Raw genomic sequence first — 26,268 nt, forward strand, 5'->3', positions numbered from 1 at the left:
AATGGAAAAACGTCTGAACAGCAAGAAATGAGAGCTTTTTCAGGTGATTTCAGCTCAAACAGTAGCTCCCCTCCCATTTTCTAGCATCACTCCACACCTTATAAACACACATCTTGTGATCAAACTGGAGGAGACTCTGCTTCTGGAAGCTGAGACATTGGTTACATTGATTGCTCTCATTCGTGGCCACTGCTCCCCAGATCAAGAAGAAAGGTACAGAACTTCTGTGTACAGCAGCCATGTGCTTGATTCTGGTTTTCCTGTTGTACAGTCGGGCAAAAAAATATATAGTCAGCCACCAATTGTGCAAGTTCTCCCACTTAAGAAGATGAGAGAGGCCTGTAATTGGCATCATAGGTAGACCTCAACTATGAGAGACAAAATGAGAAAAAAAAATCCAGACAATCACATTGGCTGATTTGGAAAGAATTTATTTGCAAATAAAGGTGTATTATTTCTATCACAAAACTACACAGCGCCTGGCTCCTGTTCATACCTTTACAGCTATAACAGCTTCAACTCTAATTCATCCCAAAGGTGTTCTCTCGGGTTGAGCTCAGGACTCTCTGCAGGCCAGTCAAGTTCCTTCACCCCAAACTCATATGACGCCCTCCTAGAACTGGACAACTGCCGTCATTTGGCTATAGCGTGGTTGGCAAGTGGTTGAAGAAGCTTCTACCTAGTAAACCGCCATTTGTTTCCTCCATCAGCCCATCCCCCCACAGCTATTACCTTTTGTATCACTCAACCCTTCCTCCTAGATTGTAAGCTCTAAGGAGCCGGGCCCTCTGTTTCCTCTTGTACCACATTGTATTGTAACTGTAATGTCTACCTTCATTTTGTAAAGAGCTGCGCAAACTGTTGGTGCTATAAAAATTCTGTATAATAATCATATGAAGTAGAACATGAAATTTGAAATAAAAATAGGACAATGGGAGGAAACATAGGTCAGATCCTCTGTGATGGATTGAGGGTGCGCTTCTATTGGCTGATTTTGAATATTGGAGTCTGTCTTCTCTGTGGGAAGTTCCAGTCAGGGGTCATCATGTGACATGATCCCTGGGAGTACAATAGAACGTCTGTCTGTAGACCCTTGTTCGCTGCTGACTCCCCTCTTCTCCTTCTATGGAGCCTCTCCTTCTTCCAGCTCCTCACAGCCTCTCCTGTATCGGACTTTTCTGATACAATTCAAATCTGAACCGTCATGTTGTCATACAGCGAGCGGCCATTGGCTATCATGGCGACGTTTAGGCTTGATTGGACCAATGGCAGCACGCGTGCGCTCTGCTCCCTAGGCGGCCCGTGTATCGCGGAGGATGCCGGGAGCTCCTTTATATCTGGGGCTCAGCTGAGAGGTGCGGGCAGAGCCGTGTGAGGGGAGCTGTGTACACGAAAATGGCGGAGGGGGACAACAGGAGTGCCAACCAGCTGGTAAGAGGAGCGATGTGACAGCTGTCAGGGCGCTGCTTGGGGGGAATGTAGGGAGCGGAGAGAGTATACTGGTCGCTCGGCCTGGACTTGTTCTGGCTTCGGGTTATATAAGTGTGCCGCAGGCTCTGCTTCCATTTGCAGAGCTGTGTGTGAGGTGGGGAGAGCTGTGTGCTGATAGCTGTGTGCTGGGACTGCAGTGACTTGCTCGCTTTGTGACAGCAGGCCTCAGGAAGGGAGGAGACTGCTGATATCACACTGCACAACAGGGAAGTGATCATAACGGTCTGTACATCACATACAGGTCATCGAACAATTGATGTGACTAAGGGGAGGATTCCACACACACACATTATACAATTTAATCACCCCTGTCACGCTCTTTGAAATTCCAGAAATAGAGGCCTGACTGCACAGCAAACCATGACTACCTCCCCATCCTGCTGCTGTGTCAGCCATCTGCCCTCTGATCAAGAGGTAAGCTCGCTCTGGGTGTCGGCTGTCCAGTCCCCACCGTGCTTCCATCTGCCCTGTCCTACATCACTGCTGTCCCTGCTGAAGGTGTCCAGGCCGAAGGATGAATCCAAGTCTGGGCCACACATGTCAGAGAGATGACATTCTTTATGAGGTGCCGTTCTGCAAGACCGTAAAGGTGGGACAGGTAAGGATCCTTTCACATGGGCGTTCAGTCTGGATTCATCTGTCAGTTTTTTAGGTAGATCTAGACTGACCCACAATCTATGGGTGGGTGGATGTAAACGAATGATCAGCTTCTACCCCCCCCCCCTCCTTTTAGTTTAATAGAACAGCACTGCATCCTTTTCAATTTAGGTCCCATTCACACTAGGGCGTTTTAAATTGCCACAATCCTGCCCACAATTTCAAAACGCTCTGCTAAAATAACAGATCACGGAACTGCGTGTTTAGGTGCTGCGGTTCAGCCTGAGATTCAAAAATTCCTAGACAGCCTTAGACAGATGACGTTTTTTGTTTATGTTCCTTCCATTAATTTCAGTTAATAGGCATTATTTTTTATTTGCTAATACTTTTGGCACCTATAATTGGTTCCTGGAACTCCTAAATAAAAAAAAAAAAAAAAACCCAACTGAACATCAGCTCTGTGCACACTCGCTCCCGAGCCACCCCTGTGTCTTTGAGGCACACAGGTTGATTTACTAAAACTGGAGAGTGCAAAATCTTCTGTGCAACTGTGCGTGGCAGCCAATCGGCTTCTAACTTCAGCTTGTTCAGTTAAGCTTTGATAAGAAAAATCCTTGTTGCTGATTGGTTTCTATGTAGAGCTGTAGCAGATTTTGCACACTCCAGTTTTAGTAAATCAACTCCACAAAGTGCAACTTGGCCCTGCCCCTCGCTCCCTCCTCACTGGCAGTGATTGACAGCAGCGGGACCCCCTGTTCAAATTTTGGACCTTTTTTTTGGGGGGGGGGGGGTACCTGGTTTTGGCAGGTACTCACTTCCACTTTGCTCATATCACTTAGGCAGTCCAAGCGGAAGCAGTGCCCCAAAAACGCTGTTCAACTCAACTAGTTTTTATGGCTGGCCACACAACTGCAGGTGTAAACAAGTCCTCAGAGGTAAAAGATTTAACACACCCGATGGAAAGATAGTATTTGGCTTCCTTTTTTTTTTTTTTTCTCTCCTTGTACCACATGTGATTAATAATAATGTTTTTGCCAAGTCCGTAGACAAGGATACAGGATGTAAAGTACTTGCCACTACAGGACACAGGTGTGGTATTGTACAATACTGACCTGTAAAAACGAAGATGTTAGTGGAGTGCTGGTGATCCTTCCTTGTATTGTACTGTTGCTTGAAAATTGATAGTTAACTTTGCTGCAAATGGGGAATAGTCACGCTAACTCTTCTCATTTTAAAGATCAAGAGGCATGGAGAAACAATACCTCTGCCTCTCCCGGTGCAAGTAACGCACACATTACATGGTACCACGCTGCACCATCTCCTATTACTCCAACTTTCACTGTTGGTAGAATTTTTTCTTTCTGTGTAATTTAAAGTATTGTTATTAAATTTAAGTTTGGTAAAATTTAAAGTGCTTGTAAAGGCTGGATGTTTTTTTTTTTACTTTAATGCATTGTAATTGCAAATTACAAATGTAGTTAGGTTCTGATGGGAGAGCACTGTCCATGTTTCAGAATAAAGTCAGGGATCACCACCTGTAGATCCTTTCAGACAATGCCACCATGGTGGAATAAATCGACAAGTATGTGGGCACTGGGAGCCCATTTTTTGCTGTCTGTGGCCAAAGTTATTCTGAGCACGGCAGGGATGAATCTGACCTCTTTTCGGCAATAACACCTTACAGGAACTCAGAACTAACTGGTGTATTTTAGTTGCCACCAAGATAAGTAGGAAGATTGGTCCCAGAATCCAGAAGTGTTTTCCACCCTGTCAGATCTTTGGGAGAAATGTGGACTCTTGGGAAAATGCAATGATCAAGTTGTAGTTTTTCCTGAATGCAAAAAATCACCATGAACGCACTTGTTATCTTTTTTCAGTTCCAATTTCCCCCCCCTTTTTTTTTTCTTGTAATAGTTTATAAGTTCAAGCAGAAGCACACAAATCTGATCCTGATTTATTTTGGCAAAAGAAGCCATGGTTCTCAATCCTTCTTTGGTCACTGCCCCTCCTTGGATCCTCCTGGACAAGCCAGATCTAAATTCCCAGGGTTCAGTTCTACATCCTCAGGTGTGGACCTTAGGACTGGCTGCGTGGTCTCTAAAGAGCAGATAATGAAATCCAAAGTATCTGGAAGGATGCCGATTGTGGGCATTTTTCTTTCTCCGCTTAAAGCGGAGCTCCACCCAAAAGGGAAAGTTCCACTTTAAGTACTCCTCTCCTCCTCCCCTGCCACATTTGGCATGCATTTTTTTTGGGGGGGACCTGGTACCTATTTTGACAGGTATCTGCTCCTACTTCTGCCCGGCTCGCCTTTTCCCCTCCTTCCCTGCAGTCTTCTGGGATACGTGACAGGTCCCAGAAGACTGCCAGACAATTTAGGACTCACAACGCGAATCGCACATACGCAGTGTGCACCCAGCTGTGAAGCTGCAACCTGTCACAGCCAGGTGCCCACAGTTGAGATGCTGGCACTAAGGAGAGAGGAGGATGGCTCAGGTGAGCACATTTTTTGATCCTGGGACAGGTGAGTGTGTGTTTAAGTCAGCAGCTACAAAAATGTTTTAATAAACACAAAAATGACTGGAGTTCCTCTTTAAGTACACCCTCCTCCATGCATGGTTGAGCTAAGGGGCAGATGGATTCCAGGAAGTAGATGCTACTTGAATCGTCTGCCCTTACTCAAGATGGATGTGGCTAAAAATGCTAGGAGGGAGTTTTTCAAATGATTTCTCAACCAAATAAAGCACAAAGACATGAATGGGTGAGTTTGCTTTGAATATTAAAATTAAAGTGTTTTTCAGTTTGTGGTGCTCAGATACAGTGTAGCTTCGCATAATATATGTTTGTTGTACAAGTGCCTTGGTGGCTTCTTGGTCTGAAAAGGCTGGTGCCAGCTCTGTAAGCTGTGGTCCCTCCCTAGTCTGGTAAGTTCTTGCTCATCCTCTCATATGCTGTCATGGAAGATGATTGGGGAAAACAGGCTCTATTTACTAGTAACTCTATTTCCAGTCTAGTAGTAATCATTCAGGAAAGCAGGATTTCTGCTCTGTTTTATGTTTCTGTTCTATTTTAGATTTGTCCTTTTTTTTTCAGCAGTGCCTTACATTGATAAATACTTTTAAAAAAATTTATAACAGTGCCTGCTGGGGCATCCAAACAATTGGATACATTGCAGCCTTCTTGTTTCTGCAGATATTCACCTATAGCATTAGGGGGCCCATTTACACCTTTGTGTGTTAATGTTTATGAAAACCTAATTTATATTGTGCATTAACGCAGAACACTCTAACAAATCGTGTATGTGCATTCCCATTCATTGTAACCTGTTTGCACTATAAAAGTCTTGTCTGCCTGTAGTGTACAACTATCTGTCTGTTTTGGTGTGTTGCCAGAAAGACTGTGAGTATGTTGCTTATGAGTTACATATTCAAAGTGAATGGCTTGCCTTAACACAATGCGTGTTGGCTCAGGGAACTTGTAGTTATCAGGGTCACTGCTTGTGGCTGCTCCATATACTGTGCAAGATGGATATAGATTATACTTAACCTGTGTGGCCTGTCTGGCACCACACAGACTCTTCAGTAACCTTACCAGTCCAACATTACTTTATCTGCACATGCTTGGATCGAAGAGCATTTATGAGCGGAAAGCTGGTCTTCAGCTGACAGTTCGTCTATTGAAGTGAATGGAATATGAGCCATGCATGTGTGGGTAACACTAATTAGTTTGTAAAGATTTTCAGAGTGGGTTTTTCTACTCTATTCTTGAAGGTCCCCCAGGATAACCACAGACTTATCTGTTGCAGGCTGCAGAGACTGCTAGCCTGGAGGAACAATTTCATGGATGGGGTGAAGTGGTCCTGCTTTCAGATCGTGTCCTTCGCTGGGAGAAGCCATGGTTTCCAGCTGCTATAATGGGAACAGTGTCTTTTATCTTCCTGTAAGTATATATACCTAGACAATCTGCTCTTGCTTTCAGTGTGAATTATTTATATAGACATAGTGCAAATCCCACAGCCAGGCTGTGTTCACACTAGAGGCAGAGGGTCAGTAAAAATAGGCAATCTGCATTTTTACCACACACCTCTAAATTTACTTGATGGCTGGAAGGGTCAGTTCATATTGCTAGTTGCAACAAATTTAAGTGGTTCTAAAGGCTTTGGGGGAACAAGCATTATGCAGTAGTATCTCTTAGATTGTAAGCTCCAAGCAGCAGGGCCCTACTTTCTCGTATTATTATTATACAGTATTTATATAGCGCCAATGGGTATGCTCAGCGCTGTACAGTAGCGGGGGGGACAGAACATGAGACAAGACCGTAACAATACACGAGGGGTTCGAGGGCCCTGCTCTTTCGAGCTGTATTGAACAGTATTGTTGCTGTATTGTCTCCCGTTAGATTGTGAAGCCCTGAGCAAACTGTTGGCGCTATATAAATCCTGTATTATAATAAAGTATTGACTGTCGGACAACTAACATTTGCAGCAGAAGTGGTTAGCAGTTGCATCCTTTGTATTCTTTCAACACAGGTTTCCTTTAGTCAGCTGAAGTGTGACCTCAGTGATTTTAGCACACAGATCCACCAAATGATTAGGTCATATCCTGCCCTCTCTGCAGTTGCCTGTTATGAAACAGAAGATGAAAGTCTATTCCTTATACACAATTAATTATATGGTATTATAATTGAATTTGGTACAATAAAGATCAGCATCTCTGGAAGAGAGCAGGGAAAATTGGTGGACATTTGAACATGCTTAAATATATTTCACAATTACAAGTGAGGAAATAGGCAATTTAGATGTGTCTCCTTGGTTTGTGACCCATTCTCAACAACTAGAAGATTGATCTTTGGGGCACAGAATGAGTAGTTTGCAAGTCTTGCCTTGGCTGTTTTTAACCAAATTAAAATTTCTTGGTTAATGCTTTAAATAAATCCTTATCCATTCAGTGAATGTTCTTTAGCAATACGTTTTTGAGTATAGAAAGTCTAATCAGCGCTTTAAGATGCTTTTATTGTATAATGTATCCTTTTTATAGGATGATCTATTACCTGGATCCTTCAGTTCTTTCTGGTGTATCCTGCTTCGTTATGTGCCTGTGTCTGGCTGACTATCTTGTTCCCACATTGGCTCCCAGAATCTTTGGCTCCAACACATGGTTTGTATTTCTTCTACCATTGTAATATAACTTAATGTGATCTTTCTCAGGTGTATTTAGCTCGGTACAGTTGAAGCAGGCTAAGAGCCTTTGCCAAACACATGAAATTTCTAATTTTTATTAAAATGTTACTAAACCTAGGACCCTGCATTCACTATATTTGGTCTGCAACAAAACATGGAAATGCAATTATTTTTGTAAATATAAACTAAATACCTTTTCTCATCAGCAGTATATAGCAGTCTTGTGACTACTATCAGTGTCCAGCTGAGCCCTGGTTAAAGCTTGTAGGAGGATTATTAATTCTTCTCTGACCATGCTATGAGGCTACATGACCCCTGACCCTCTGTCTGGACAGTGCTAATTGGCCCTGTGCTGATCATTCACCCTCCCAAAAAAACAAAAAGCTCCTAGCCATACACACTAAACTAAGGAAGTGCATAGTGACTTCTAGAGCTCTGCTATCAACAGATGGATTGAGGTCAGTAGAATGGGGGAAGACTTGAAAAAAGGCTATTTGATCCTAATGTGGGGGATTAACCCCTTAGGTTTCACAGCGTGTATAACAAGCATGATTTTCTGCATATACAGACTGATTTTACTGTTGTGGGTTTACTAACACTTTTTAAAGACATTATATAAATGAAACTCCATCCAGACTAGATTTCTTAAGGTGGATTGAGCATGTTTCAGCACCTTTCTGTTGCTGTTCAGGAATTCAGCCGGAGACTCCTAGCAACCCACTAGCACAGCTATAGTAGGCCAGCCAGTGTTTAATCAGAACTGCTGTGACCAGCCTATGTAGATGCATACTTCTTAGAGAATACATTAGAGAAGTCGAGGAGGGAGGGAGAGCAGGTGAAGCACCATTGAAGGCTCTGTGGTGGACTGTATAGGAGGGAGAACAGATGAAGGCAGGATAGCTGGTCACCAGTGAGGGCTCTCTGTGTAGGACTGTACAGGAGGGAGTGCAGGGAAAACAGTACAGCCTTGCCCAATGGGAGTGCCCTGGGTTTTTATCAGCCATACCTGGAGCTTGGGTACTTCATACTACTTGGATGGGGTACAGTATAGGTGTTTACGTGTGGTTCTCCACTAAACTTGTGGCTACAAATGTGGCCCTTGGGCTCCCTTCCTTTTTTTTTTTTTTTTAATTTTGGACATCTCTGCTCTAGTGGAGTCTTCGCATTTATGTAGAAGTTACATAGGTAATTGATAATAGGAAGTCTGCAAAAAAAAAGTAATCTTAGCCTGTATATAATTTCCAGATTGAGGAAGTTCTCACCACTGAAATCCCAGACAGCAATAAAGACTAAGTGGAGGATAAGTCTTTGTCCACACTGCACTGGAAAACCATGAAGTTTCTAAGTTTTCCTAGTTTGCTGTAGGAAATATTTTTGTTTAAATTGTTTGAGTTTAGAAATTGACATGATTTCTTGCTTGTTGCATTTTGTAGGACCACAGAACAGCAACAGAGGCTTCATGAGATCTGCAGCAACCTTGTGAAAACCCGACGCAGGATTATTGGCTGGTGGAGCCGGCTCTTTGTTTTGAAGGAAGAAAAGCCCAAGATGGTAAGAATATTGTGTACCATTTTGTAAGCCATAGGACTTTTTTAAATGCAGAACAAAATATTGTAGCATTTATGCACTATGAAGGCGTTTCAAAATATTTGTTAGCATTATTTAGTTTCGCGTTTCAATGATTTATCCTCTTAATCAGAGCCTATTAGGCTCTGAGGAAGAGGATAAATCCTCAATGTGTTAGCCTGTGGATGTTTCATTGTTTCTTTACTTGATGTTTTGTGATCAGTTTGTGCTGTACTCGTGAGATAAAATTTTAACCTTTTCATGACTTTTTGAGTATAATACTTACCTTTTACATTAGCGATATTGTTAAAGGATAATGCACTAGGCCAGTGCACCCTCTGTTTATCGTTACTGCAGTGCTACCAGGGCCCCTCCCCCCCGTCTTATGAGGGCAATAAGGCAAGTGCACCCCATGAAGGTCAAATTTTGACTGCAGCCCATTAATGCCTTTTGATCCAACTCCCCAAGCGCAGGAAGATTGTAGTTTTCATTTCTTTGATAAGTAAATAAACCCCACTGTATCCAAAACTTAAAGTTTGGGATATACATACACTGAGTAGCAAAGCATGAGGTTATAACCAGTGTGTATATGCCTGTCAAAATGTACTCCTTGCTTACCAGGGTTTCACACCTCAGGCTTGAATTGGAGAATCCATGGACTAGCGGAATACTGATGAGCTCCATTCCTCCTGCCTTTCTTCTGGCAAGCATGTTCACTGTGGGAAGCAATAGTGCTCTGGCTTGGAGTTCTGCCCCTCCCTCACCCAGCTAGTGTTCTGCTGCCCAGCCAACTACAGCACGCCAAGAGTGACCAACCAATGCCTTTGTGGGCTTAGGATTTGAATTCATTAGTTTAAAAAAAAAATCTTTCGGCAGATCTATAAAATACAAAACCAAACTATACTTAAACCTGCTCCCACCCCCAATCTAAGCCTATTCTAACTACTTTATGAAAGGAAATCTGTCTATACTTACATTTTTTGAGGGTGCACTGGGTGGTCACATGATTGACTCCCAGTGCCGGAATCCGTGTAGAGGGACAGACAATGACTGATTCCCCATAGGAAGACAATGGGTGACCTTGCATCATAGGCTCTGCAGCCATTGTCGGTGATCTCTGCTCTTCACCGAAGCCGGTAGCTGAAGAGATCGTGTGTCCAGACCAGAGCACCCTCAGAATAGAAAAGTATACACATCTTACCTTGCACAGGGTAGTTGGAATATGCTTAGAATGGGGGTGGAAGCTGATTTAAGTATAGTTATAATTTTTACTTGTATTTCTACTTTATGCTTATGCAGTTCATCTATGTGAAATGAGTGAGATTTAAAGGTATGCTGGCCATATGACCCCAGTAATGTGTTTTTTTTTGTTTTTCCCCCTAGTATTTTATGTCTATGATCACAGCTCTTGCTCTTGTAGCTTGGATTGGACAGCAAGTTCATAACCTCTTCCTAACCTATCTTATAGGTAAGTATTTTTCTGTATTTATGTTTTAAATATTCAGTTTCATGCACAGCAATAAAGTTATTACATCTGTTTGGGGCCTCTGATTTGAAATACTACTGCAAGTATTCAAATCTTTTAGAAGGCTAAAATACTCATGTGCTGCAACAAATGAACAATAAGCTGCTGCAAGCACCTAAAATGTGTTCCCACATCAATACATTTCCTCCAGAATAGTGCTGCTCTGCCCCCTAGTTACCCAATAAATACATTTTAATAATGGACACCCTCCTGACCATCAAACTCAATATGTAAAAGTTCACAGCCATCCAAAGCAGTGTGCCGGAGCAGGGACAGGGAGGAGAACTGTTAGTAAACAAAACAATTCTGCTCCCCGTCGGACTGCTAATGAGCCAATAATGGAAGGTTGTGATACTGCCAACATCCCTATACATAGTACAAAAAGGCGACCAAAAGGTCACAGGATTCCCAAGGGGGCTTTAGAGGCAGAAGATATGAAACATGGAATATATTAAACACGTAATCAATCTTCATTATTCCAAAAAATGGCCAATGGGACAAAGGTAAAATGCAATATGATACACCAAATAATTAAGCCAGCATATACCCAAGTGTATTTATAATTACAACAAATAGATGCATGTCTTGCTCGGGGGTAATAAAATCTTCCCATAATTCCCAACATGTTTCAGAATGGAATTCCTTCTTCAGGGAGATTACTGGTGTAATGATGAATTAGTACATCTATCTGTGTAACTTGATTCAAAAGTAGACATCCACAAAGCAGAGGCAGTCTAGCCAAAATCCGTGTAAGATCTTTAAATTCACATCTCCAGCTCTGAAGGGGTTACTGCAAGGATCCCAGTGGGGCACCACCTGAAGGAAAGGCCAATCTGGTCATATCAGAATAGCAGTCAGACAAAAGGTATATATTTTTTTTTTTAAGGTTTTGCTTGGGCACAATAAACCTTTTTCTAGATGTTCCCTATACATTGCAATTCTTTACTTTTTGAGTTCTGTCTAACTTTACCCAACGTATAGTGATGATGAGCAGATCTTTTACACATTTTCTCCAGTTAGAGCCCAACTAATTTCTCCTGGGTGCAGGTGAAATTTTTACTCTTCTTTGGCTGCCAACCACTAGACGTTTTAGTCACAGACCTTGCATGGTAGACTTGCAGTGATATAAAGGATCAGAAAGGCACAAAGGTAGCATAGCCTGAATGTAATGAGCAATATGTACCTATGTACATCGATGATGACAAATTCTGCATTGGAACCTTTTAAAGGTACAATGAGATTCCTTATTTCTAATTTTTTTTTTTTTCACATGTATGGTTTACATTTAAAAAATAATTGGTCCCCTAAGGGCTCATTTACACACTTCCATTGCAGTAACGTGTCCAAATAAACAGCACCCAAGCACACTGTATATGGTACACTAACAAAGGTTTTGGTTTTACGTGTACTTTAAAGTAGTTAAAGAGAGATATAGACTTCAGCTCCCTGCCCCCTGCTTTTCAGAGCTAATAGATGGTATCAGGGATGTGGAAACTTTTATTTATTTTTTATAAAACTACATGTCCAAGGGACTAAATCGTGGTCCCAATCTACTTGTCCTAATAAAAATAAAATTAATTTTAACCAAAACTGCTTTTTTTATGTCTGAGGTACTTATAGAAATGACTGGGGCTTTTAAATACGAAAGGGGCTTTATGGTGACTTAATGCAATGTTAAATATATTAAACGTTTATCTCCTACCCACCTCCCTGCCTGTCTCCACCACCATACTTGGGGACTGGCAGGGAGTGGAGACCTTGCAGTGTGACTAGCACCAATTGGGTGCTCATAAGGAAAGGGGAGTGTCAGGCTTTCTTTACGCCCAGCAGAAGCACATTGCTGCATGAGTAAATGAGGCATCAGCCCCAGGTTCAGGTTGCCCTCACACACAGAAACACTTGGGTACTCGGTACAAGTGCCTGCTGTGCGGCCAAATCAAGCAATGGTGTCCACTGTTAAAGGATAAGTTCACCTTTTTTAAAAAAAAAATAAATATTGCAGATAAAAAAAAAAGTGCATTTTACTTTTTTTTTTTTTTTTTTAATTTATTTTATTTTTCTGTAAGGAGCCTGGAAAGCATTGCATCAGGAGATCATGGGTACCATGCAGGGCTCCTGCAGACTGTCTGTGTAATCTGTCTACCAATAGATTATACGAGCAGGCAGTTTCGGGAAGAATCACTGAACTACCAGAGCAGTTAACAGCACCATTGGGAACTACAAGTTGACATCCGCAAAGGGTGTATTTGATTCTTTCACAGAACTCAGTGAATGAATGATGTGGCTGTGTGGGCGGACCTGAAGATTATATAAAACCCCCAAAACTCTATTATATTTTCTGAAAGCAGACACCCTAGAGAATAAAGTAGTGGTAGTTCCAATTTTTTATGGCATGCAATATTGCTGAAGCTACACCGAGTAAATGGATATCCAACATGTCAAACCTTAAATTTTGTGTGCACCTGTAAAACAAACTTCAGTACCCTATATTTTCTATAGGTGACATTTAAAAGCCCCCTATAGGTCATCCGTTTAGCATTACGGAGTCTGGTGCTAGAACTATTGCTCTCATTTTGGCATGTGCAGCGATATGTAACGTTTATTGCAATTTACATTTTCATGTGAAGGCACTCTGACACATGCGTTTGTATGTGCATATTTGTTTGGGTTTTTGTTTGGTGTTTTTTTTTTTTTTATTATTATTATCACATAGAGGACAAAGTCCCCTAATGTAGTGGGTTGTTTTTTTTTTGTTTTTTTTTTGGTGACCGGTTCTCTTTAAATGAGACCTATAGGGTTTAAAATACCCTGCATGCCTCCTCTGGGCTCCACTGAATGTAATGCAGTGCAGATTGCACTGCGTTACATTCTTTCCCAGCCTCCATATCCAGGAACACTGACATCAGGGACCTGGAAGTGATGTCATACCAGTCACTACCTGGTCAGGAACAGGATGAGGTGTGTGTCCGCACTCCTTCCTCCCCTCCACCCACAGGCACCCATTGTCCTGGGCTCGCAGATGGACATGCGGACCCCGGGATACATAGCTGGGGGGAGGGGGCACTTTACCGACTTGTGGAAGCAATCGGGCGGCAGCGAAACCACCCAATTCCACCTGACAAGTAACCCCTGATGCTTTCCTGCAGCATGGCTAAATGTAGGGGGGAAAAAAAAAGCTACCTGCTCAACACCTGGAACTAATGTCTCGGGCAATAGGAATTGCGCATCCTTGTGTATTTAAATTCTGCACTTTCAACAGATATAGAAAAGAGAGCTACAGATAAATGGGTACAACTTATGTAGGTGAATTTGTTTATAATGTATCACCTAAGGCTAATCTATTCACTGGGTATATGTAAGGGTTTACAACCACTTTAAGGAATGGGCTTCTATAATGCAGCATTTCTCAATGCAGGTATATGTTAATTCAATACATAGGGTGAGATTTAATAAAACTGGTGCACACAGAATCTGTTGTAGCTGTGCATGGTAGCCAATCAGCTTCTAATTTCAGCTTGTTCAAAAACGATTGACAATAAAACCAGATTTTGCAGTCTCCAGTTTTAGTAAATCTCGCCCAGTCTAATTGGGTCCTAAATATTGTAGATGATGATTTATTCAATCTATTCTAAAGCCATAAAATTGAATGGCGGCAAGTAAAAATGTAAGTGCCCAAGTACAACATGCCCACACCTTGCAGTGACTAGTTATTTGGTTCTTTGTAGCTTGGAGGGCTGGTAACTTAGGAGACATTGCATATGTTTGTATAATAGAAAATATGGCTATTATTGTAACAACTAGTACATTAAAAAAATCCTGCTTTTTTTTTTTTTTTCCTTTTTTCCAGTGAGCTTAGCACTTTTGCTACCTGGTCTCAACAAACATGGAGTTATTACAAAATTTGTAGGAATGGGCAAGCGGGAAATAAACAAACTTCTGAAGCAGAAAGAGAAAAAGACTGAATAAGGTCAAGTCAACTATCACACTGAAACTTCCATGGGAGCATTGTTTTTGTTTTTTTTTTTTGTTTTTTTTTCTTTTGTTCCATGTCTGGTATTTGGGGATAAAGTATATATATATGCCTGACCTTTTCACATTGCCGATCACTTCCCCAATAACTGCCAATGCTGTATCTTTCTAAACTTGTTGCACTGAAACTTGTAATGTTTCTCTAGTGTACAAAGTCTTTATCTCTGGAGTGTTTGACAAACTGCTGTAGTTCTCAGTTGTCCATGTCCTGTGGACAAAATTCCTGTGTCCCTCCTTTTTTTTAATGTTTTTTCTTGTCCTCATCTTGTAAATATTCTTCATTTTTATCCTTTTTTTGTGTATGTTTTTAGTGTGTGTGGGTTTGTGTTTCTTTTGCAAATTAAATGTCTTCCTGCTGTTGGTGAATGTAATAAACCTAGTGTATAAGAAATGCATTGGTGTGGGTCTTTTTTGTGGGGTTTTTTCTTTAGCAAATAGGTTGCTAAACTGGTAGTCGCTGTTGTTACTTTTACCTATTTTATATGTAGAATCCACACATTTTGTGGAACATGCCTACCAGTTGAATCTCTAGGATATGGGGAGGTTTATTAGACTAGTGACCTCAGTATCGGAGATTAAAGAAGCCAATTTCATCATGTTACAGTAGTGCTTTTTACATTGGAAGAAATTTCAAAGTGAAATCGTACTTTGTCCATACTGGGCAAAATAGTGGGCTCACTTTTTATAGGAGGGGGGAGTTCAGGAATTCTGTACTAGCCTTACAGTGGGCTGCCTGATTCTGCTGTAGAAATCCCTTCTCTCCCCCTTCCCCCTTGCAACAGTACTGAGGCCTGGAAACGTGTTCCTCATACTTTGAAGGTCCGAAGATAGGGGAGTGTGACATTTTATGCTGGCTAATCTCTAAAAAAGAGTGGGAAATTTGAAAGTTTTACTTCTTGACTACTGGTGCTTGTAGTTTTTTATTTTCTTCTTTGGGTCTTGCTTAAAGCTTTTACTTTTCTTAAATACCTTTTTTTTTTTTTTTTTTTTTTCCCTCTCACTTTTTAAATCGCTTTTTTTTTTCTTCCTGGTCTTCCTTCACTCTGCTAATTAAGGGGAGGGGTTAATTGGTCACAGGTGATACAGGTCCTATATAACTTGCTGTAGAGCTCACTCTGAGCCTGCCTGTATTTTGCTTGCTGGACCTTTGACTAAGTGGAGTTAAAAAAACTGGAGTTGAAAACAGGAGATAATACCAGGAGTATACAAACCTGTGACAACTGATCTTTCCTGTTAATATTGTAACTGGGATATGAGTGCTAGCAGGGTTGAAGGTTTTGTGCAGTGTGCCGCATGTATGGAGCAACAGCTCCAAGATGGATACTGCTGCAACAGATGTGAGCGGCTTGCCCTTCTGGAATCTTGCGTTGAGGCTGGAGGAGCAAGTTGCAACACTGGGCAGAACTATCAACCTTGAAAGGGGTCTTCTGCTCTCTGAGCAGGTAGCTAATGGGATTGATTTAAAAGGCGGATGGGCTAATCAGGATTATCAGGTAGGAAGATGGGTTACTGTAACGAGAGGGAGTGGTAGGGGCTCACAGAAAAGGAAGGCTGGCCCTGGGTTTGAGCACCCAAATAGTTTTGCCAAGTTGGGTAAAGATGGAGGGTGGCAAGCTCAGGGGTGGCAGCCCTGGATGTCACTGCTGTCCCTAACATCCGGGAGGGCAGACCATCTGGGAGGGGTTGTGAGGGTAGTGCAGGAAGGCCTAAACAGCTGGTGGTAGTAGGGGATTCTATGATCAGAAGGACTGATTGTAGCAATTGTGCACACAGATATGGACGCAGTCATCCATCTTGCTGAAGATTCCCCATCTTGTGTTTGTGGTTCACAAGGACATATGGCACAGTTGGATAAACGTCATGGTTTTAATCCCAAATTAACTGGTGCCCGGGTGTCTGTTAGCGTCTCAATCTGAGATGTTCGTAAAGCTATAAACCAGTCCTTCACTGGGCATGAAACACATTCCAGAATAGCCGTAAAACATACATCCCATTTAAAAAAAACACTTTTCATAGCTTAAAATAGGAATACATACAATCGAACAAAGCATATATTCGGATAGCTCAGTTTAATGCGAGTCGCCTGATATCTTACACCCCTAGTTAAAGTCTACAGGAGAGTAGGAAGCCATATAGTTCTAGCTGAAATAGTAAGATATGGCATATTTGATGTCTGGACGTTCAGGATATCATTCTGCATATTAATCTACTTGTGGCTAGGCTGCTACATGTACCTAGGGAAAGTTATTGACCATGATATAAACTGCGAGGGATTCGGTTATAACCTGAGTTCCCCGCCAAAAACGCCCCTCCCCAAATGAGGCGATTGGTTTTCTGCTTTAAGGAGACACCCTGCTGGGTTCCTAGAAAAAGGCTGTTATGCTTTGGAGCAGGAAGTTGAAGATCTCCCTTTTAACATCAGGAACCAACTTTGGGAGAAAAGGCACCCTTTTGCTCAGGACCCTTGAAGCTGCTTAAACCAAGGCTGATGGCAAGTATCCTACCTCTCTAAACTTCTCTCTGTTGTGTGTGTATAATAAATTATTTATATATATATATATATATATATATATATATATATCTATATATATATATATATATATATATATCATTTTGACCTTTTTGTAGTAATAAATCCTATTTTCTGAAAAGTGTTGAACTGTTTCTAAAGCTCTTTAATGCAAACTCAGAATCCCTGTCTCTGAAGAGTGCTACTGTGTGTTTTAAACCTCTATATACATCTGCCTGTAGTGACCGTGTGTATACAGACAATTATTCAAACATCCTAGTGTTACTGCTAAGATTGGTAAGTTTCCTCTTTCTCTGTACAAAAAGGAGGTGGTGGCAGTGTGAAGGGTTAATTGCGTAATTAACCTGACCCAGTAACAATAGCTCTTAGGCTGCGGTACATAGATTGTGGTCCATTCACTGGAAAATCTTTGTGCAGGTTGCAGCTGAGCGTGGCATTGTTACGCACGTGACAGCGCCGGTTTTAGATTGGCTAGTCCTTCGGTCATGAGTTGGTGAGAAGGGCTGGGTGTCTGACGCCGTGACCGTAACACTAGTAGAATAATTTGCCACCAGGATCACCTCAACTGAATGGTTTGCTGTCTCCCTGGTGCCAGGGTTTGGCATGTGGTGGACCGGGTTGATTACTGGGAGGGGCTGGGCATGACCCAGCTGTCTTGGTTCATGTTGGAACCAATGGCAGAATACATGGAAGGTGGAGGCTCCTTAAGAATCAATTTTAAGAACTAGGCTGCAAGTTGAAGGGAAGGACCTCCAAGGTGATATTCTCTGAAACCTGTGCCATGCGCAACTCAGGAAAGACGGGGAGATTCGAGAACTCAATGTATGGTTAAAGTGTAAGAGGGAAGGATTTGGGTTTCTAGACCACTGGGCTGACTTTTTTTCATTGGGGTGCAACCTATATGCTAGAGATGGTCTGCACCTAAATGGAAGGGGGTCTGCTGTGCTGGGGGAGAGGTTTATGGGAAGGTTGGAGGAGTATTAAACTAGGATTGAGGGAGGAGGGAGAATTAGATTATAACGGGGTAGACAGATCAGACAGGGGTCAGTACTTATTGGTGGGTGGAATAGGGAAAGATGGGGGGAAGGCTATGGCAGATAAGAAGGTTCCCATGTTACAAACAACCAGTGGAATTGGTATCATTTGTATGAAATAAAAAAAAAATGCAAAATATGTGTGAACAAGGTGTCACAAGTGTTTGTTCACCAATGCCAGCAGTCTGCCAAGTAAAATAGGTGAGTTGGAAGCTTTGTTGCATGAAGAGAACTATGATTTAATTGGCATTGCTGAACCTTGGCTTCATTTTTCACATGACTGGGCCATTAATATTCCTGGCTATGTTCTCTTTCGGAGAGACACAGTAAATAGGAAAGGTGGTGGTGTCTATCTCTATGTGAGAAGTGATCTCAGAGTGAGTGTGAAAGAGGTCCTAGTTGATGGAGAGTGTGATGAGAATGAAGTATTATGGGTGGAACTGCACATGGGGGTGTGTACTACAAAGGTAATCATTGGAGTTTGTTATAAGCCTCCCAGTGTTAATGAGGTGGAAACTCCGCTCCATGCAGAGATTGAAAGGGCTGGGACAGTGATAATAATGGGGGATTTTAACTACCGGGAAATTGACTGGAGTAATGGTACTGCAGGAACAGTTAAAGGGCAAACATTTTTAAACCTACTACAGGACAATTTTATGGTATAGTTCATAGAGGTCCCTACTAGGAATGATGCTGTGCTGGACCTGGTAATCTCAAACCATGCAGAGCTTATTACGAATGTCCATATAAAAGAACATCTTGGTAGTAGTGACCATACAATGATTTCATTTATTGTTAGCTGTAACCAGCAAGCACATACGGGAAAAATAAAAATGCACAATTGCAAGAGAGCTAATGTTCCAAGGCTGAGAGTTGCTTTCCAAGACTTAGACTGGGAGGGAATATTGGCATCGATTAACACAACACAGAAATGGGAGTTCCTCAAAAAGACTGTGTGTGAACACACTGCAAAATATATTCCCATCGGCAACAAGTTTAAAAGGCTAAAAAACAAACCTATGTAGCTTATGGGCAAAGTTAAAAAGGCTATAGATAATAAAAAAGAGCTTTTATTCAATATAACAATAAAGGAACACTAGCATCATTTAAACATTACAAAGAATATAACAGAATATGCAAAAATTGAAAATGAACGGCAGATTGCAAAAGATAGCAGGACCAACCCCAAAAAATTCTTCAAATATATTAATAGTAAAAAGGTTTGGTCTGAGCATGTAAGCCCTTTACAAAATAATCTAGAGTGGGTGACTAGGGTGGGGGACAAAGAGAAGACAAATTTATTAAATGCCTTCTTCAGCTCTGTGTATACAAAAGAGCATAGGGGAGCTCTTGTCCATAATGGGCATGGTATTGACACAGCTCCAGATGATCCACATTGGCTCACAACTGATATGATCCAAAAATATTTAGACCGTATAAAGCACCTGGACTGGATGGCATACACCCACGGGTCCTTAAAAAACTGAGCTCTGTCATTTCGAAGCCATTGCTTCTAATTTTTAGGGACTCTTTAATGATTGGCATAGTACCACTGGATTGGTGTAAGGCCAATGTGGTGCCAATATTTAAAAAGGGGTCAAAATCTTTACCTAGTAATTATAGACCGGTTAGTTTAACTTCTATAGTTAGGAAGATACTGGAGAGCTTAATAAAAGACCACATAGATGAGTTCTTGCTGGAAAAAAATATTTTAAAGCAACAGACAGCATGGATTCATGAAAGACAGTTGCCAAACAAATCTGATTTCTTTTTATGGGGAGGTGAGCAAACCCTTGGTGGTGGTGGTGGACGTGGTATACTTGGATTTTGGAAAAGCGTTTGACACAGTTCCCCACACATGGCTAATGTGTAAGGTAAATGGATAGAAAACTGACTAAAAGATCGTATTCAGAGAGTAGTGGTTAATGATTCATAATCTGAATGGTCTAGGGTCATCAGTGGTGTACCCCAAGGTTCAGTGCTATGACCCTTACTTTTTAATATATTTATAAACGATATAGGGTCTGGGATTAAAAATCCCATTTCAGTCTTTGCAGATGACACCAAGCTGTGCAGTGGAATATCGTCCTTGCAGGATGTCTTCAATTTACAAGCGAGACCGCTATGCACTGTTTAATTGGGCAACTATGTGGCAAATGAGGTTTAATGTTGATAAATGTAAGGTTATGCACTTGGGGGCTAAGAATATGCATGCATCATACATACTAGGGGGGTACAACTGGGGGAATCAATGGTGGAGAAGGATCTGGGGGTTCTGGTAGATCACAAGCTCAATAATGGCATGCAATGCCAAGCTGCGGTTTCTGAAGCAAGCAAAATCCTCTCTTGTATTAAAAGAGGTATAGACTCCAGAGAGAGAGATATCATATTACCCCTGTACAAATCATTAGTAAGACCTCATCTGGAATATGCAGTTCAGTTTTGGGCACCAATTAACATAAAGAACATTGGGGAACTTGAGAAAGTACAGAGAAGGGCAACTAAACAGATACAATGCATGGAGAAGCTCAGCTATGAGGAAAGATTAGAGGAACTGAATTTATTCTCTCTTGAGAAGAGGAGATTAAGGGGGATATGATCAACATGTATAAATACATCAGTGGTTCATATAGTGAACTTGGCGTAGAGCTATTCACCCTGAGTTCATCACAGAGGACAAGGGGGCACGCTTTACATCTGGAGGAAAAGAAATTTAATCTCAAAACATGGAAAGGTTTCTTCACAGTAAGAGCTGTGAAAATGTGGAATATACTCCCTCAAGAATTTGTTCTGGCCAGCTTAGTGGATTGCTTCAAAAAAGGCCTGGATTCTTTCTTAGATACACAGAATATAACTGGATACTAACATTTATAGGTAAAGTTGATCCAGGGAATATCCGATTGCCTCTCGAGGGATCAGGAAGGAATTTTTTTTCCCAGCAGGAGCAAATTGGATCATGCTTTGCTGGGGTTTTTTTTGCCTTCCTCTGGATCAACTTTGGGTATAGGATTATAACTTTTTTTTTTCTATGGTTTAACTGGATAGACGTTTGTCTTTTTTCAGCCAGACTAACTATGTGACAAAAGAACGTATATGATGTTTCACACCAAAAAGAGGGAAGGAAATGCCTCCAAACCACCTAGATTTATGGAGTCCTCAGCAGATAAAACTAGTGTCTATTTGCTACTGGATTACCATGGAAAGGTCTATAATTAATATACAAAAAAGCAATTATATGCATCTAGCTTCAACAAAGAACCATTTACTGTGTGTGTAAAACAGTTAAACGCACACAGGCATACCTATCACCATAAAAGGCCTCCCATCCTCCAACCACAAGTCCTTATATTTATTATAGAGCTCTATAATGTAGAATCATATTTATTGTGAAAAGAAGAACTGTAGCCGCACTTTATATGGAACAATCTACAGTATACATAAAACTTATATTTATATGATATTTGTGTTCACATGAAATTGATCATATATAAGGGCATACAATGTATCCTCCTTAAATCAAAATGGTGCTAACTTCATATGAATTATTAAAAAAAAAAAAAAACACTACTATATATATTAAATGTGACTCAGTCAAAAATTCATATCCAGAGAAAAATGTGCAAATAAGTCCAATAAAGTGAAAATATTCATATACAGTCATGGCCGAAATTGTTGGCACCCTTGATATTTCTCCAGGAAATCATGTATTTCTCACGAAACGTATTGCATTAACACATGTTTTGCTATACACATGTTTATTCCCTTTGTGTGTATTGGGACAAAACAAAAAAAGGGAGGAAAGAAAGCAAATTCGACATAATGTCACACAAACCTCCAAAAATGGGCTGGACAAAAGTATTGGCACCCTTTCACAACTGCGGATAAATAAGAATGTTACAAGCATGTGATGCTCCTGTAAACTCACCTGGGGCAAGTAACAGGTGTGGGCAATATAGAAATCACACCTGAAAGCAGATAAAAAGGAGAGACGTTCACTTAACCTTTGCATTGTGTGTCTGTCTGTGCCACACTAAGCATGGACAACAGAAAGAGGAGACGAGAACTGTCTGAGGACCTGAGAACCAAAATTGTGGCAAAATATCAACAATCTCAAGGTTACAAGTCCATCTCCAGAGAACTAGATTTGCCTTTGTCCACAGTGCGCAACATTATCAAGAAGTTTGCAACCCATGGCACTGTAGCTAATCTCCCTGGTCGTGGACGGATGAGGAAAATTGATGAAAGATTGCAACGCAGAATAGTCCGGATGGTGGATAAGCAGCCCCAAACATGTTCCAAAGACATTCAAGCTGTCCTGCAGGCTCAGGGAGCATCAGTGTCAGCGCGAACTATCCGTCGACATTTAAATGAAATGAAACGCTATGGCAGGAGACCCAGGAGGACCCCACTGCTGACACAGAGACATAAAAAAGCAAGACTACAGTTTGCCAAAATGTACTTGAGTAAGCCAAAAGCCTTCTGGGAAAACGTCTTGTGGACAGATGAGACCAAGATAGAGCTTTTCGGTAAAGCACATCATTCTACTGTTTACCGAAAACGGAATGAGGCCTACAAAGAACAAAACACAGTACCTACGGTAAAATATGGTGGAGGTTCAATGATGTTTTGGGGTTGTTTTGCTGCCTCTGGCACTGGGTGCCTTGACTGTGTGCAAGGCATCATGAAATCTGAGGATTACCAAAGGATTTTGGGTCGCACTGTAGGGCCCAGTGTCAGAAAGCTGGGTTTGCGTCCAAGATCCTGGGTCTTCCAGCAGGACAATGACCCCAAACATACGTCAAAAAGCACTCAGAAATGGATGGCAAAGAAGCGCTGGAGAGTTCTGAAGTGGCCAGCAATGAGCCCAGATCTAAATCCCATTGAACACCTGTGGAGAGATCTTAAAATTGCTGTTGGGAAAAGGTGTCCTTCCAATAAGAGAGACCTGGAGCTGTTTGCAAAGGAAGAGTGGTCCAAAATTCCGGGTGAGAGGTGTCAGAAGCTTATTGATGGTTATAGGAAGCGACTGATTTCAGTTATGTTTTCCAAAGGGTGTGCAACCAAATATTAAGTTAAGGGTGCCAATACTTTTGTCCAGCCCATTTTTGGGGTTTTGTGTGACATTATGTCATATTTGCTTTTCTGCCTCTGTTTTATATTTGTTCCAATACATACAAAGGGAATAAACATGTGTATAGCAAAACATGTGTTAATGCAATACCTTTTTTGTGTGAAATACTTGATTTTCAGGAAAAATATCAAGGGTGCCAACAATTTCGGCCATGACTGTATAGTGCAAGTAATCCAATATTGTGTAAAGTGTTGCAGCTGAAAGGAGCGTTCATAAGAAGTTTCCAATGACCATCCGTGATCACACAACACCATGTGACCTCTCCCTGTGGACACACAGTATTCACCAGCTATTTAAACTATAAAATGTCATATAAAAAAAATACATGGTCAAAAAAAAATCCTTCCAAAATCTTTTGCGTCCCTGTTTAGCAATAGTCACACTGCTGAATCAACTGTGGAACCATACACCAAGCTCTCCAATTAGGTGTATAATTTACCTCTACAGCCATTCATTATTAAATCGTTTGGTCCAATCCCATCTCACATGTGCATGACAGAGAGAAGTGCTGACGGCTTGATGCTGAAACACATAAGATGTGGTTGGGATTGTAAAACCCCACACAGCCTGCTTGTTCACAGCTTGGAAACCTCACCAGAGTCTGCAGTGTACATTATAACTGCGGTTAATCCTTCGTGTCAGATAGACACTCATGCACTGTAAGTGTGATTCTTTTGTGTGGCTAATAAATGTATAATGGTTTTACACTATTAGTGCTTCTGTCTTTCTGACATGCACATGCGAGATGGGATTAGGCCAAACGACTGAAGATTGTATGGCCGGAGAGGAAAATTGTATGCCTACTTGGAGAGCCTAGTGTGTGGTTCTACAGTTGGTTCAGTGATGTGACTATTGCTAGAGACTCACAGATATTGGAAGGGTGTTTTTTGTTTTTTTTTGGACCATGTATTTTTTATATTTTAGTTTAAATAGCTGGTAAGTGCTGCTTGTGCTCAGGGAGAGGTCACGTGGTGTTGTGTGATCACAGATGATCATTGGAAAATTCATCTTCTGAACACTCCTTTCACCTGCAACACTTTGCAGTATATGAACATTTGCACTTTTTTGGCCTATTTGCACATTTTCTCTGGCTATGAATTTTGGACTGAGTCATGTTTCTAATATATTTGTTTTTATTTAATAATTTTGTATGAATTTAGCACTTACCATCATAGTATATGGAGGGGTTATATACAGTGCCTTTACATTCAGAATTAACATTTCAACAAAATCCTAATTAACATGAATTCAACTACAGGCAAGTCTAATTATTCATTAAACAGGTGTCTAGCAGACAGTTGAGTATAAAAGGGCATTACTTGACAAAAAAAACCCTTCCCATTTCATGCTGTCAGCAATAGCACCACATGGAAGAGAGATGTCACAAGGCCTGAGAAAGAAAAATATTTCTTTACACAAGAAAGGTGAAGGCTAAGAAAAAATCAGCAAAGCTTTACTTATCAGTCAGAATACTATAGCAAAAGTGATACAAAGATGGAAATGCAACCATCTTACAGAGACATCCAGGCCATGCACGGAATTTAACACCTCTACAGGAGCGTCTTCTGATGAGAAGGGTTGAAGAAAATCGCCATGCAAGTTCAATGCAGTTCGCTAAAGAAGTAGAAAGCCAAACTGGGGTGATTGTTTCCTGAGACACAATACAGCATACAATGCAGAGGAATGGCATGCATGGTGTTTTCCATGAAGGAAGCCTCTCCTAAAACCCATGCACAAAAAAGCCTGCCTAGAATTTGCCAGAACCATGCTGAAAATTAAGAAGACTACTGGGACTCTGTACTCTGGAGTGATGAGATCAAGATAAATGTTTTTGGATTCACAATTGTATGGTGTCGCAAAGGTGAGGAATATCAAAGAAAAATGTATGGTGCCTATAGTAAAATGTGGTGGCAGTGTATTTCCATGAGGCTGTATGAGTGCTGCTGTTGTCGGAGAGCTGCATTTCATTGATGGTATCATGAATTCACAGATGTACTACTCTTTTTTTTTTTTTTTAAGAGAAGATGCTACCATCACTCTGTGCCCATGGTCGTTGTGCACTTTTCCAACATGACTGATCCAAAACACACATCTAAGCCACTGTTGCATTCCTTTAGAAAAGCAGGGTGATAGTGATTCAGTGGCCAAGTATGTCTCCTGATCTGAACCCAGTCAAACACCTATGGAGAATTCTGAAGAGACAAGTTGAGCATCACTCTCCATCCAGCATCCAGGCTCTAAATGAGGTCGATCTTGAAGAATGGAAAGAGTTATACTGTATGTTGCCAACTTGTTCATTCCATTCCTAGAAGACTTGGTGATGTCCTTACAAATCATGGAGGTCATACAAAATACTAGGAGTAGTTTATGTTGTGGGATGTATTTATTTTTGCATCAACTAATTGGTGTAAAACTGAAGATTTTGTAATCTAAGTTCTATTATTAACCTTTCATGTAATGAGCTAAACAAATGTTCTATAAAACTCAGTTTTGTCAAAATTTTGGAAATTGTTCTTGTGTTCATTTTATATGTTGCTTAAAATCTTACTTTTCAAAAGGGGTGTACTCAATTATGCTGAGCACTGTGTATATACACTATATTGCCAAAAGTATTGGGACACCTCCAAATCATTGGATTCAGGTGTTCTAATCACCTCCATGGCCACAGAAGTGGTAGGCCAAGTAAAATTACAGAGCGGGGTCAGTGCATGCTGAAGCACACATTGCGCAGAAGCCACCAACTGTCTGCAGAGTCAAAAGGGGAAAAGCCTTCAAACTTCGTGTGGCCTTCAGATTAGCACAACAGTGCGTAGAGAGCTTCATGGAATGGGTTTCCATGGCCGAGCAGCTGCAATCAAGCCTTACATCACCAAGTGCAATGCAAAGCATCAGATGCAGTGGCGTAAACCACGCCGCCACTAGACTCTAGAGCAGTGGAGATGTGGTCTCTGAAGTGACAAATCATTGGACGTGTCTGGGTTTGGCGGTTGCCAGGAGAACGATACTTGTTTGACTGCATTGTGCCAAGTTTAAAATTTGGTGTATGGGGTTGTTTTTAGGAGCTGGACTTGGCCCCTTAGTTCCAGTGAAGGGAACGCTCAAGGCATCAGCATACCAAGACATTTTGGACAATTTCATGCTCCCAACTTTGTACAGTTTGGGGATGGCCCCTTCCTGTTCCAACAT

General features: G+C 41.2%; 1 protein-coding gene across 1 annotated transcript; it reads left to right on the plus strand.

Moving 5' to 3' along the window:
* The first annotated feature begins 1,275 nt into the window (after positions 1 to 1,275).
* Positions 1,276 to 14,778, plus strand: ARL6IP1 (ARL6 interacting reticulophagy regulator 1). Its single transcript, XM_089679073.1, has 6 exons — positions 1,276 to 1,431; positions 5,894 to 6,027; positions 7,125 to 7,244; positions 8,701 to 8,818; positions 10,217 to 10,301; positions 14,206 to 14,778. The coding sequence occupies exons 1-6, from the start codon at positions 1,396 to 1,398 to the stop codon at positions 14,322 to 14,324; spliced, it is 612 nt and encodes a 203-aa protein (XP_089535199.1). The 5' UTR covers positions 1,276 to 1,395; the 3' UTR covers positions 14,325 to 14,778.
* The last annotated feature ends 11,490 nt before the right edge of the window (positions 14,779 to 26,268 follow it).

The sequence above is a fragment of the Staurois parvus genome, unplaced genomic scaffold (genome assembly GCF_062004578.1).
Source record: "Staurois parvus isolate SC_StPar_1 unplaced genomic scaffold, SC_StPar_1.0 ptg000217l, whole genome shotgun sequence".
NCBI lineage: Eukaryota > Metazoa > Chordata > Amphibia > Anura > Ranidae > Staurois > Staurois parvus.

Bases quoted from the DNA above. Each gene is read 5' to 3' on its own strand.
- ARL6IP1 (XM_089679073.1), top strand. From the start codon at position 1,396: ATGGCGGAGGGGGACAACAGGAGTGCCAACCAGCTG. The intron at 7,245-8,700 runs GTTTGTATTTCT...TGCATTTTGTAG, and splicing joins ATCTTTGGCTCCAACACATG to GACCACAGAACAGCAACAGA. The intron at 10,302-14,205 runs GTAAGTATTTTT...CCTTTTTTCCAG, and splicing joins CTTCCTAACCTATCTTATAG to TGAGCTTAGCACTTTTGCTA.